At 35.4% G+C, this 15,139-nt stretch overlaps 1 protein-coding gene across 2 annotated transcripts in view; it reads left to right on the top strand.

Moving 5' to 3' along the window:
* Positions 1-15,139, top strand: part of DENND1B (DENN domain containing 1B) — a 267,771-nt gene that overhangs the window by 137,064 nt on the left and 115,568 nt on the right. Inside the window, exons 8-10 of one of the 2 annotated variants that reach the window (XM_058700920.1) lie at positions 2,257-2,316; positions 3,555-3,608; positions 5,791-5,901. In XM_058700920.1, the coding sequence (XP_058556903.1) occupies positions 2,257-2,316; positions 3,555-3,608; positions 5,791-5,901 (225 nt within the window). The remainder of the gene's footprint in view (positions 1-2,256; positions 2,317-3,554; positions 3,609-5,790; positions 5,902-15,139) is intronic. The other variant, XM_058700921.1, reaches the window with a different exon arrangement.

Below are 15,139 nucleotides of genomic sequence, written 5' to 3'. Positions count from 1 at the left end.
CTAAATTTTTCCTGTAATTTTGTTTAATAGTAGTATTCTCTGACATTATTCTGTTCTATTTTTACTGTCACCACTATAGTTCAGATGCTTAGTACTTTAAATACTTCTTAGTCTAGAGTCTCTCTTTCTAGTCCTTTGTACAAAAGTCTGTCAGATTAAACTTCCTTCAGCTATATAAAGTTTCCTGCTGAAAACCTAAAAGCTTCCCATTTTCTATAGAATTTGTCCAAACTTCCGCCAGGTTGTCAGGACCACCCACTTCTTGGCCTCAGTCTACCTTTTCATTTTTGTCTTACTTTTTGTTTTTTTGTTTTTTTTGTTTTTTTTTTTTTTTTCTAAATCGATTTTCTACTCTGGTCACATTGTTCTGTTCGTCTTCTCAAATGAACCTCGTGATTTCTCACTTGTACACCTTCCTTTTTTACTAAAGCCTCTTTGTAGATTATCCATCTTTAGTCTAGAACTAGCCACTTCCCACCTTTGTGAAACTTTCCTTTGCTGTTAACAGCTGAAAGTATTCTTTTTCCCCTGTGATCTCCACACCTTTATGTCTGCACCCTCTTTCCTCGCTCACCGCCAAAGTGGAATTGTTTAGTAGTCATTTGGAGATTGGGGGCTGGAAAGCTAAGGATAACCTGGAATTTTTAACCCAGATATGAGAGTCAAGTGCAGGGATAGTTGTAGAAATGCTTGGGCTATTCAAAGGATGGACTATAGAGAGAATAGAGCACAGGCTAAGGTCTAATTGCCCAAATAGACTGTATGGAAGAAGAAAGCAGATTGAGTGAAAGAACGAGAGAAAGCTAAGGAGAAACTCAGATTTGTAGGTCACTGAAGCCAAAGGAATACAAGATGTATGGCTAGTGGGAATGAAGTAGAAAGGCCAAAGAAAAATACCAAGAAAAAAGAAAAGCTCCGAATTATCAAAAATAAGTGTCATTATTTGAAGGAGTTATATTTATAAAATGATTCTAACACTTTGTTAAGGGGTTAAGGAAATGTAGGTTCTAAGATAATAGAGGCAGCTATTTTAGAGCATTAATGAGAGATTTTAAAAATGAACTCTTTAAATTTGAGTATCATTTGTTTAGGAGTAAATATCATATGAAAATACATTTCAAAAATACTGGATATCGAAACACTTCACCTTTATTGGTAAGAATCGTAAATCCAAAAACTACTAGGCCTCTGAAACCTAAGAATAGAAGATACTGGTTTAAGTCCTGGTTACTAAATGTATGATGTTAAGCAAAAAAGTTGAAACTTTTTGAGGATTCTTTTTCTTCATTTGAGAAATCAAATGAGTCCATTTTTGAGAAAGTTGTTTGGGGATTTACATGAAATGACATATCTAGATACCATGAAAAGCTATACAAATATTAGTTATTAGTGAATTGAAGTTTTATTTCATATGGAGAAGATATTTTGTATTGTAGCTGAAATGATCTTTTTAGGGAACTTGAGTGTGTCCTATTCTATGTATGACAGTTATTTCTGTAATTTAAGCCTTCTTGTAAGCTTTTGAATCAGTAGTCTAGGGTAGCTTTAAAATCTTGTATACCTTTTCTCAATACAATATCTAAAGAACTGCAAAATCAGCTGGTTGATAGAATATTGCCTCAAATTCGGGTAAAGTCCATTTAGTAATTTCATTTGATTTCAACAACAGATTACTGAAGTACCAGGTCCAGTGAGTGCTATGCTCTTAATCAGTGGCAAAATTGGGGTTAAAAACACTGGTCTTCAGCTACTAGTAGAGGTTTTTGTTTTATGATGCCCGATTAAAATTGATCATCCTGAGAATTTTTGTTCCACCACAAAGTAGAAAGAAAATTTTGTTTGTTTGTACAAATTCTGATAGAAAAATGTGAAAAGTCTTGGGAAACTGCTATACTTTCTTATAATTTCATGTTTCGTGAATGCTCCAGCACATGAATTTTTCAAGACTTGACACTGTAACCCTTAGAAAATCACTGAGATTGAATGAAAACTTAATACTTAATGTAAATTTTTATTTTTATGTTTCAAAATAACTAAATATCTAAAGGATTTTCTACTCTCAGTTGAGAATGAAAATACTTCTTTAAGATTTTTCTAGTATAAAATGAGCAAAGCAGCATTTAAAATAACATTTATAATTAGTGTTACTTTCAGTGGATAGTGTGGCTACATGGGTTTGTCTCAAATACACAGCAAATTGTGTAAACTTCCCCCCATGAAAGTAAAATATTCATTTTTTCTCTCATATATTATAAGAACCAAGAGATATTTATTGCCAGTGAGCAAGTTCTGAAAGATCAGCCCTTCCTAGTACCGGTGAGTTAAAAGGACAATGGGTTCTAAAAATCACTATTAAATTGAGACAATAATGACTTCTTTCACTGTGTTTTTAAGATGCACTCCAGTCCTTTGAGAAATGGTTAATTTGACTCATTTAAGAAAATTAATCATTTGGAGCATATTTTCTGTTTATACTGTCTTTTAAAGCATAGTTTTATGAAATGCAGAATTATTAACAAGCCCTCTAAATAAAAGTAGTTTATAATAAACACCAAATGTATGCATATTCTCCATTGTCAGTAGTAGTAATGTTACAGTGCATTCACAGCATGAGATTTCTGTCACATTTTTGTCACAAGGTCTCAGGAGACCTTGTGATTTATCTCATATTGTTCTTCTACCCTGGAAAATTATACATTATGACTATGCTAACTAGCCTGTTCTGACTAGTTCAACTGTGCCCAGTATTGGCCAGAATGTTTCTTTTCCAATCTTTAATTATAAAATGGCATTAAATATGTCCTTATATGATTAAGATAGTAAAACAGTTTTGGAGATTAATATGAACAGAAAATAAAACAACTTTGGTGATTCAGTTGTGCTGATTTTGGGTGGTAAAATTTGGGAACATTCTGGGGAACATGAAGAAATATACAATATGTTTTTCATATAAGTCGATCTATGAACTGTTGTATTGCTTTATTACAGAAGCTAATTACTGTTTGTTTAGTAGGTGTATGAGGCTCATATTTTGAGATAATCACATTAAAATTTTTTAATGTTTAAAAATTATGTTCTATTACTGCTTTCTAAATAAGATAGTATTTCTAAATAATATAGTAGCTGTAATATACTAGCTGATCTGTACGAGAGAAATTTGTTGTGATTTATCATAGATACTCAGCAATCTTAATAGATTTTGATTTATTCTTGTGTAAGCAAACCTCATTATTTTCCAGTCTCTCTAAATGTGTGTGTGTGTGTGTGTGTGTGTGTGTATACATTTTTGTCCTGATAAATTTTTTCCAGGATTATTTCAATTTTGAAATTAAATAATTTTAATGAACACTTAATTCTTTGTATGAGAAAGTTACTGCTCAGTCTCATAGACCTGCTGTCTTATTTAAGAATCTCTCAAATTCAGAAAATCCTGAATGTTAATCCTCGATGTTTATTAATTTAGTTGATATTTTTTGTTATTTTTTCTTAAATTATATGTAATGCTACCGAATTTTAATTCTGCTTTTCTTATGTGATTTATTTCTGTTTATTAGCATTCCTACTTCATTGCCCCAGATGTAACTGGACTCCCAACAATTCCTGAGAGTGTAAGTTTTCTGTTTTCTATGTTTTTTATGCTACTCATATTATGAATTTTATTTTGGCCCCGCCGTTTAAGAATTTCTGTATAGAGAAAATAATATGTTGTAACTCTCCATTTTTTATTAGAAATAATGAAGGAATAAGGAATAATGGTGTTATCTCTGTTTTGTCTTTATTGTGTCTGCTACTTTACTTCCTAAATATTTGGTTGTAGGTAAGGAAATTTTTATCAGAAAAACTGTTTATACCATTGAGATAGTTTGGTAGGATCATATGTAATCAGTGAGGTCCTGAGACACCCCCCCCCCCCGATCATGTAGAAGAAATATGTCAGATGACCTTACTTGGGTGAAGGGGGATGAATACTGGCAATGGGAAATATTTTCACACACATGGTTTCTTTAGTGACCTGACTGTAGCATTTTAGATTACTTGTATGATTCTATGAAAATCTTATTGTCCTGGGCTTGGTTTCTTGATTTTAATTTAAGTGATACATATTTTGTAGGTCTTGAGGGGTACTACAAGAAATTATTGCTAAATTTTACATTTTAATTAGAGCCCTAATTGTAGCCATGTTAGAAATACTTCCAGTGTTTTAGTAGTTATTACAAATTAATATTCTGTAGAAAGATTTACATGGCAGGTAGAAGTGACAAAGAGGCTTTTCGTTGCTGTGTGAAAAGGAAATTTTCTCTTATGTAATTTTTTTCAACTTCCCTTGGAAAGATACAGTGAATCAGTGGAAATAATTCTATGAACAGTAAAAGATACATCAAAAACAGGAAAAAACATTCCAGAAATACTTACTATTTTTTTTAGAACTCTATTGTTCTTCCCAAAATGTTTTCAGACCTACTAAGTGTTTGGTTTCCAAAAGTACATGGGTTATGAGTGAGTGGAATCTAGGAAGACAGTTGTGAATTTTCCAGTATCAAACCAAGACTGTCAGTGGTATTTTTAGTACAGATGCGTCCAGATAAGTCCTGTGAAAAGATTAGATGAAGCTGTTTGGAATGTGGGCCTGAAATAGATTATCAACACAGCATTCTGTGTTGAGAAATATTTTTCCATCTAGAAATTACATTCTTTGATATTATAGGAAAAATACTAATGTTAAATGCCATAAAAGTAATTTTGTATATGAAGAGTTGAATTGGAAGGTAAGGTAGTTTTCAAATACACAACACAAGAAATGAATTTCTCCCCACTAAATTCAGCATCACTCACTGATATTATAGTTTTTGTTAGGTACCCTGCCATTACTAGTTGGTCCTGGTAGAATTTCTGCCTTTTGGAAATTGAAGAAAATTAGATTTCTTGTTTCCTTGCCCAACTAAAAAATTTTAGGCCTTCTAAGTCATAGTCTACCTGGTACTATGGTTTCAGTTGATTATCATATCTTATTCAGTCTTCTTCATTACTTTATAACTTTCTGATATGCTTAAGTTTGAGTACAGAAAGTTAAAAATCAGAAAGAGTGGATCTGAATGTCAAAGTTAATGTAGATTAGCCCAATTTTGTTTGTATGTGGGGGAAATAATATGAAGTGTTATATCAAGGAATCAAATTAGGCTAACCCCCAAATTAATTTGGTTATGGTGGAATAGAGCAGGTCTGACATGGGATATAAAGGGATTTTCCTTAATAAAGGACCAAAGATCTGCTTTATGAATCCATCTCATCCTCTGGGTTCCTTGTACGTAGTACATAGTATCAGGCAATGATGCCGTCTGCTGAGTGATTGGCAAACATAAAAAGACTCAAATGTATTTTCTGGAACAGCAGTTCTCAAAGTTCAGCGTATATAAGAATTATCAGGAATACCTTTTTAAAAAACAGATTCTTGGAGCCATACTCTGAAGATTAAAATTCAGCAGGTTTACAATTGGAGCCCAGGAAATGGGCTTCTTTTATAAGTACTTGGGGAGGGAGAGTGGAAAATGTGTGATCCTCTGATTGCCCTCTGAGAAACATTTTCCTGGGGTAGGATTATGTTTCAAATAATAATAGAATGTTACGTGCTTCGTGTGGCAGCAGGATAGTATCACATTTAATTATTTTAATGAATACCATTTTTAATAACAACCTCCTTTGAACCTTAAGACTTGTTGGTAAATGTATAAAATATTTTCCTTCATAATCACCATGAGCTATAACTTACACAATCACTCTTCACTTGTACAGAGAAATCTTACAGAATATTTTGTTGCCGTGGATGTGAATAATATGCTGCAACTCTACGCCAGCATGTTACATGAGAGGCGCGTCATTATTACCTCTAGCAAATTAAGCACTGTAAGTACTTCACACTTCTCCTTTTAAGTGGAACGTGTTGAGCATTTCACAAAAAGACCTACGAACCTCTGCAGACTTAGAAATGTTCTATGTGTATTAACAAGACAATATCTACATACTTTTTTGATATATGGTTTTAATTTGGCTCTTGAAGTACAAAAGTCTGATTTATAGAAGGCCTTCTCAGATGCATTAAGTCAGGTTAATTATTTTTTCTTATCAGGAGATGAGAGTTTTTTTTTTCTTTTTAACTCTCCAGAGTTCATTTTAGTGCCTTCTACCGTATAAAGAATTCTTAAGAGCTATTATGAGATCTTTATTATTCACTTGTGGCTTTTTCCATTGGAACTACTTGAAAGAAATCAAGGGGCCATGATAATAGCTGCTATCCTAACCTGGTAATAGGTAGATTCATCTTTGTTGCCAAGTAGTGGTTTGGGAGTAGATTCTATAATAGTTCTGATTTGGAGGAGCTCTTCAGGCTGATAATAACTTAAAAGTCAGAGTACCATTCTGTTTTTTTTTAATCACAGGTTTTATGCTACTCACTGAAATGTTCTTTTGGAAGGTCTTCACTATTGTGGTAAAGGCAGTGAGAATAAGAGTTTTCTTGGGTCAGAGAAGAATATTCAAAAGTATTTTGCTAGGTGTCCTAACTTTTTTCTACAAAGTATTAAAATTGTAATATTTTTACTAAAAAATTTTAATGTAAATACAATTTTGAGTAATGAACAAGATATTTATTAAAAACATTTAGTGTTGCATGACTTTGCTTCCTTACAAATTTGGTTAATTGATAAGAATAAGATAATGTTTTTATGTTTTGCTCTCCCAGAGTAAAAATAAAAAAAACTTCATGCTGTAAAGTTTTAGTACGTTGGAAGCAGTTTTAGGAGTTCTCTAAGATATCTATGTAGTATTCAACAATGAAAAGATGTATGTTTAGAGAGACTAAATGGTCATCTGAAGGCCAAATAGCTAATTAGAGACACGTAAAGTGAAGCTGAGTGTCCTGGTCTGGTTTATTTCCATTACTCTTTATTTGAAAAAATACAATTTTGAGATTTTGAATTACAATGTTGATATACCCACTTTTCCAAAAAAAATGAAAATACATTATTTTACATATTGAAAAACACATTGTGTACATTTAAAGGAGTAAGTATGGAGACATGATGTAGTACAGTCAGAGAACAAGCACAAGTCCTGACAGGTCATTTGCATTTTCTTAAAATGATATTGAGAAATGTAATCTGAATCATTTGGGACTTTTTATATATTTGCTTTTCTATTTTTAATTTACCATTGAGGTAAAACCATTCTTCCTTCTCCCTGTTCTCTTCCTCTTTATTTTTTAAACATGATTGTTTCAAGGTTATAAATAATATTTCTACATGGATATTGTCCTGAAGATTACAAATATTGTACAAACTATCTCAGAGGCCTAGGAACTAATTCTTATCATGAAACCTACTATATGGTAGACACTTTGTAGGCACTAAGGATTCAGTAGTAAGCAAAGTCCAAACTCTCTTGGAACGTATATTGAACAGATGAAACAGAATTGAATGAAAATAGCTGTTGTATCTTATTATGGTGAATACCAAGGGATAAATGATAAGGAGAGTGTGTGTACAGGTTGAAAGGTGAGGGGCAGGCCTCAGTTTTATATAGGAAAGCTTCTTAAATGAGGTAATATTGAGCAGAGATCTAAATGAAGTGCAGGAGTGAGCTATGCGAATGAACATATACGCTTCCCTATTTACAAAAACATTTGAAATAAATCTGAGTATATGATTACTATAAAATAGTGGTGTTATTCTTTATTGCAATTTATAAACACATCTTAATAACTGGATAACTTATCTGTGACTCTATTTCTTCACATGTAAACTGGGAGAATGGTAGTAATAGTTATAATCTCATAGGGTTGTTGTAAAGATTGAGATATTTCTATCTCTGTATAGCTATATAAACACATATGTATATATACACACGTGTGTGTGTATATATGTATATGTATATATGTATATATATACATATATACATGTGTATATATACATATATGTGTAATGCTGAGAATTGTATTTGCATAACATTCAAAGTTGATTCAATGATTATTAGCTATAATTTTATAACGGACTAGTTCTGCAGTTTAGAGTAAAAATTAACATGCCTACCCTTTCACTTTATTTGAATTAAATAATAAAATTATTTTAATAAAGACTTGGTATTATTCAGGGAGTTGTTTCTTATGTCTGAGGTAAACTTTTACCAATTGTTTATGACAATTCATGAAAACTCGATGGTGATGTCACTTCTAAGTTACCAGCTTCGTTTTAATTCATTCTCTGGGGCAGTAGTACTGATAAAAGAAACATAATTCATGCTTGGTTTCATGACCCCCTTACCCTTCTTGTGTGGGGGAAGCTGTTTTACTTAAATCTATCTTGAAAAATTCATGTATCTATATCTATATCTTCTGTAAATTCCATGCATAGTAACATTTAAGGTCAAAGACTGGTACTATAACATAAATTAGAAATAAACTATATTTTAGGAAGAATTTAGTGAAATCTCTGAAACACCCAAGGAAGGAATAGTTAAGCATCAATGAATTGACTGACTTTTAAGCTTTTTACATTCTCATTCTATATGCCTTGAAGACTACACTGTATTTAGTATTAATGCAACAAATTGTGTTTTACTCATTTTTCATTTTTTAAGTCTACAGCCAAAATTTTAACTATTGGAAGAACACACATAACTTAAGGCATCTTTGGATCTATAATTTTATGTATAGTTTTAGGAATTTTGTTTGTTTGGGTTTACTCTTTAATAAAACTTCTATTTTATTAGAACCATATTTGTCAACCTTATAGTTGCTGGGTGTTTTAGTGAAGATACACTGGGAGAGAATCAATCAGCTTACTTAAAGGTCTTTTCTTAGGTGCTGTTTGTAGTTAAAATTATAATTTGTAATTTATAGGCATTAACTTTAAAATAAAAAAGGTTAATTTTGAAATATGTTAGCAAAAGTATCAAGAGTCGTATGTTTTCACACTTTTAATGAGTCCCTCTCCCCCATTAAAGTGTTGTATTTTTTGTTTGTTTTGTTTTTTCAAGTTTTTATATAAATTCCACTTAGTTAACATACTGTGTAATATTAACTTCAGGTGTAGACTTTAATGATTCACCACTGAAATACAACGCCCAGTGCTCATCACAAGTGCCCTCCCTAATCCCCATCATCCATGGATCCCATCTCCCTGCCCACTAAAGTGTGGTACTTTGTCAGGACCCATTATTACATTTTTCTGTGTTGAAGTTTTATGAATTGGGACATAAACAATTTAGTCTTTATTCCATTGGTATATACATTATCAACTATACACAGAAGTGTTCCTGGTAATCCTGAACAAGAACATTGATTTTATACATGCTGTAGGCAGGCCCTAGATGTTTAAGCCCCAAGAGAATCTCGAGTAGACTAGCAGAACATCATACCAAAGTGTCATGTATTCAAAGCAAAGGAATAAATCATGATATTACAAGAGTATATCAGTTGACTTATTGCTGTTTTGTGACCAGAGGTAGAGAATATTGCTGTTTAAAGTCATGTCATTGGTTCTCAAATCAGTCAGGCATGAAGTCTTGTCATATGCCTCTATAATTGTACCTCACCAGACTTTCTTTAACTAGTCAGCTGGGGCTGTGTATTTTGTCTCAAACACCCGGCTGGCCGGCGTCTGACAGGAGCTTTCTCATCATGCTGTCAGTAATATGTTAACTAGAGTGTATCTTTGTGGCCTGTAGAAGCAGGTGGAAGAAATGCTTCTCTTTAAAGTAGATGTCTAAATGTTAGCTACTATTTTGACCAATATTTAGCTGGTAAATATCACCCTCTTAAAGGCTATAAGCACATTAGTTACAGAGATTGGATTGTATAATGCATGTTCTTTCTGGAATATTGAGAGCAAGCAATATGCTGTGAGTATTGGAATTGTGTTAATAAACTGTAATATCTTCCTTTGTTCTATCTAGTTGCCCCCAGGCATTTAAGCATATGCTTTTCTCTCTTTCTCTCATTAATTCCATCAAGGGCATATGCAAAAATAAATCTTGTGGTCTCTGGGAAATCAACTATTAAAATAGATTTTAAAATTGTAGATTTTATAGGGTTAGACTGAAGGGGAATCCGGGGGATTTTAACCTCTCCATCTAGAGTTTACATATTGATTTGTCTCTTAATGGTACCACCTGTATCAGCATTTAATCTGAAATGTGAAGTTCAGAGAATCTTTCTGGAGATTAAGAATTGAACAGTTGATGGGAGAACAAAGATCATCCAGGTCTAGTTCCTAGTTAAGACTGTTGAAGTGTATTTTTTCACCCCCTGTGTTTTTAAAGCTGCAGCAGAATGGTACTTTGTTATCAAGACCTTTCAGGGAGAGATATTCTAGGAACAATTTTTAGATTTTTAATTCTTCCCAAAGCCCTTAGCAACCAATTATGTCAGCTGAAACCGTAGGTTAAGAATTCTACTTACCAGTGTATTGTTTGATGTGTATACCGCTCCTCTGAACATCGTATTTTCACTCAGTGCTAAGTAAATGTGACCTGAGTATGGAAATAGGACCATTGTGGTAGCCCTGTAACACTCTGTTGGAAGATATGTGTGGAGGTAAGTCAGAGGAAACTTCTAAGACAGGAAAACTGGAGGTATTTGTATTGTGCAACTCTTGTGGCGATAGTTCTGTTCTTCACGGAAATGCGCACATATCTGTTTTCTGGTTTAGTCAATTTGTTCCCTTTAAAAGTTAACAGTTGACTTTTAATGTAAAAATCAATTGTTTTAAATAACAGTTGTGTCACTAGCTAAGGGGCATATTGTCAATCGCTCGGTTCTGTCAGTTTTGTTCCTACCACTACTCCCATCTCCCCACAAGCAACCTCAGAAGATTTCAGTTTACTGTAGTATTTTCAATCTGGAATGACTGAATTTTGTGCTGTTCATGATTCTCAATCTTAAATATAAGAAAAATTATATATGTATTGTTCGTTTCCTTAGTAAAACTGCTATCGAGATCAATTGGGTTATTTTTAAATGTACCTTTTATATTTATATAAGTGTAACTCACTGTGGCTACCTCACTCAGTATTTCCTGGATGGACTGCATCCCATAATCTTCTTATCCTGCTAAGGGGCTGAGGGAGGGGATCCGCCCCCCTGTCTCATCTTCCTCCCCCACCTAAGTTCTGTAGATCCTTCCTCCTCAATCCTTTCTTCTGGGACCCCTGTGCTCCATTCCAACTGCCCATTGTCTTAATTCAGGCAGTTGTCATTTCCCACAAACATTGTTTTCAGATGTCTGTACTGCATGTTAGCATTCTCTGCATTTACATAAAATGATGGTGATGATTAGAGGAGTAGTTCTAGCCAGGAATTACATATGAACTGCTTGCTCTTTAACTTCATCGTCACTTCCTATAAACTCGAGGCAGGGACCTTCCTCCGTCCAGGCACTACAGTAACTACCAGTCACTACCTACCTCTTAGGGCAGTGCTGATACATAGTAGGTTTATAGCAGTAATTTTTTGAGTCAGTGCTTTAAACTGCACTTTTATGGGTCTTCTTCAAATGTGTTTTGAATGCTTCTGTCTTCATCCCTCTGAATGTTTTCCAAAATCTGGTTTGCTCTTCAGAGGCAGAGTTTCTGTCAGTAACCACCATTATATTCTTTCCGTCTGAACTACCGTAGTACTTACCATACACTTTCTCTCAAGTTAGAATTACTAGTGAGTTTGTGGAAGTCTTGTATTAGATATTTATCTCTTTGCAGGTTAGAACCATGGTGTGTGTGTGTATGTGTGTGCGTGTATTTAAAACTAATTTTTTAAATTGTGGATATCAGAGAAAAGTTTTTAAAATAAAATTTTTATTAATTGTATTATGAATTAGGGAGTGTCCATTTGATACTGAAAATGCCAGAGTAGAAATCTGTCTTTTTGACAAGTAAAAATGTGTCTGTTTGATTGTCCCTTTGACACTTGCCTCTTTAAATAATAGTAGTAATAATAATAATAACAGTACAGATTTCACAACTTCTGAAGTTTATAAAGAATTTAAAGCTAAGACAAGGGACTGGAGTAACAAGGGATGGGCTAGCAAGCAGTGAAGAGAATGCTAAAGAATATAGGCATAGCATATATAAAGCAGCTACTAACCTTAGAATTAGGACTGAGATAGACTACCCAAGGAAGGAGCCCCACCTGGGTCTGAGATCTAGACCCTGTTGAAGAGGCCAGAGCCGTGGCCCATTAGATGGCTTATTAGAAGTTGTTGTGGGGCGACACTGGCAGAATTTGTTGGAAACCTGCCCTTGGGATGACAGACATCATCCTTTCAAACTTGCTAGAAAAAGCCACCTTAGGAGTGCTGAGGAATCTCTTCGCAGAGAGATACCTCACTGGCAACACACTACTGTGAGCCCACCTGAGGGGAAGCTATTTATCAGGGTTGTCTCACTGGAGACACTCGCCCGAAATAGCATTGGAGTGGAGGTTGTTGCCAAGAGAAGCTGCTGGCTGCTCAGTACTGCTGACAATTGCACCCTGCAGTAAGCAGAAGCTTCCTGCATTATAGCAGCTAAGATCTGGAAAGGCTGCAAGCGTTGCAGGAGCCAGAGGCACTACTGCTACAAAACTGCCCACGGTGGGGAGTGCTGGGAGAAACCTCTGGCCACTATCATTTATAGGGGTCAGGTGCTACAGGAGCTGCCTATTACATGGGGGCCTGGTAGCCACCTGAGCTACAGGACCTGGGCCCTGAGGAAGCCAGGCCCTTGACAAGCTGTAAGCTCTGCGGGAGCCTGCTGAATGAGTATCCTGGAACCAGGAAACAAAACCCTTTCTTCCTGAAATGTCTCTTCAGTGACCTTTCCTGACAAAGCTTAATATCATGCCAGCAGTTAAAAGGAATAAATGCCAAGGGGCACAGATCCATTTTCATAGATCAGACAGTAAGGAGGTAAATTAGGCAGTAAATTGGTAACAGGTACAGTCCACCCCTTTAGATACTCATCTTCCATTTACACCCTTTTGTACACATTTGTCCTTCCTATGCAACAACAAATCAAATCTATATATCTTCCTTTAAGATATAGCTATCCTTTTTACCAATGTAGACATTTCCCTAAATCAGGAAAAGCACAGTCCTAAGAGCCGTTGTAATTATTCAGTTGCGATCACATTTAAATTTCTGTTAATCACCAACAACCTATATGTAAAATGAAAATGACAAGTAGAAGAAAAAAATGGTAAGCAGATAAAAATGAACACGTGCATGTGAAAGGCGCATAAAAAACATGCGAAGTGACTATATCCCTTATTTGTGTAACTGATCATGAGACAGTATTGATATTTATGGCCTCCTTATTTCATTACCCATTCTGTATTTCCCTCACCCTTAGCCAGAACCTCAGATGGTTGGGTTCTTTAGCTGGTGTAGTGATATGAACTTTCACTCCCAAAAGGTCTGAATCCACAACTGTTCTGCTTTTTTTTAATGTTTATTTAAAATAATTTTTTTAACATTTGTTTATTTTTGAGAGACAGAGAGAGGCAGAGCATGAGCAGGGGAGGGGGAGAGAGAGAGAGATATAGAATCTGAAGCAGGCTCCAGGCTCTGAGCTGTTTGTTAGCACAGAGCCCAATGCGGGGCTTGAACTCACGAATTGCAAAACCATGACCTGAGCTGTAGTCAGACGCTCAACTGACTGAGCCACCCAGGCACCCCAATGTTTATTTACTTTTGAGGGAGAAAGCATGAGTGGGGGAGGGGCAGACAGAGGGGGACAGAGGATCCATGGTGCACACTGCGCTGACAGCAGCAAGCCTGATGTGGGACTCAAACTCATGAACCAAACTGTGAGATCATGACCTGACCTGAAGCCAGACGCTCAACTGACTGAGCCACCCAGGGGTCCCCCTGCATTTTTTTTTTGTGATTGCTGTAGTTTTCCATTAACCTTTATTATTAGGCATAGAAATACTAAGAGGTACTCCAGAGAATCTCCTGGTTCCACACATGGTCTTTTTTGCCTCTTTTGTGCAGAAACAAGTCAATTTCCTTTGGTTATTGAAATCAATCACTCCAGCTGGTAGGTTAACCCCGATTTTTAGCCTGTTGGTTCCGTGATATCAGGGGCCCCAAATGGTGAGGTGGCAATCTCATCTTCCAATGCACAGGGAAGCCTTTATCTATTGGGAGGTAAGATCTCCAGACCAGAAGAGCTCTTTATAAACTGCTAGGACCAGAGCTAGAACTTACACACATGGGTTATTAAGTGTAATAATGAGACAGTCATTCTCACTTCCACCCTTTGATTCCTACTCCCATGTATTCTGGCTGTTGGAGAAACAGCACCATAAAATGCTTTCTCATTTAAAGCATATCCTGCATCATGTCAAATAGAATCCTACACTTTCAGGATATCATTTCCCAACTGGCATCATGACTGAGTCTTCAGGAAGCCGTTCTACTATTCAATTAGGCCAGTTGGTTCTAGGTTATAAGTATTGGTAAGACTGGTTAACTTAATAGGCATGCGCCCATAGCTTTACTTTGCTATTAAATGAATACCTTGATGAGACTCAGTGCTGTGCAGAATGCCATGCTGATGGACATGTTATTCTATGCATCTAATGATTTTGGTTACTGGCAGAGACATTATAGTCAGAGAAGACCTTATCCAGATTATTTATTCCAATGAGGATGGACTTCTGCCTCTTCCATGATGAAAGAGTTTCAATGTAATTAACCTGCCACCAGATAACTAGCTGATTGCCATGGGGAGATATCTCACCAGAAGCATTCTGCTACAAAACCTTCTGAAGAAGCTACCAGGTATTACTGGTGGGCATTACTGACTACGGTGTACTGCCAGGGCCAAGCCCTGGAGAAGCACAGGCCATGTAGGATCCTGCCTGGAGAGCACACTGGAACAGGAAGCAAAAATACTTTCCTCCTACAGTGTATCTCCAGTGCCCTGTACTGACAAAGTTCTACTTCATCTTCTACTGACTTTAGGCTATCTGGAAAAGAAGAAGTCATCAAGGGCACAGATCCATTACCACGCAGGTAAAAAAGAGTGAATTTGGAGTTAATGGGCAATATTTTAAAGGCACAGCTTCCATGAATCAGATATTTTTTGTGATTTCCTACAATGATAAAAA

Source organism: Neofelis nebulosa, chromosome 15 (assembly GCF_028018385.1).
Source record: "Neofelis nebulosa isolate mNeoNeb1 chromosome 15, mNeoNeb1.pri, whole genome shotgun sequence".
Lineage (NCBI taxonomy): Eukaryota > Metazoa > Chordata > Mammalia > Carnivora > Felidae > Neofelis > Neofelis nebulosa.
Note: the sequence above shows the minus strand (reverse complement) of the source record. Positions and strands in the feature narration are given on the sequence as shown.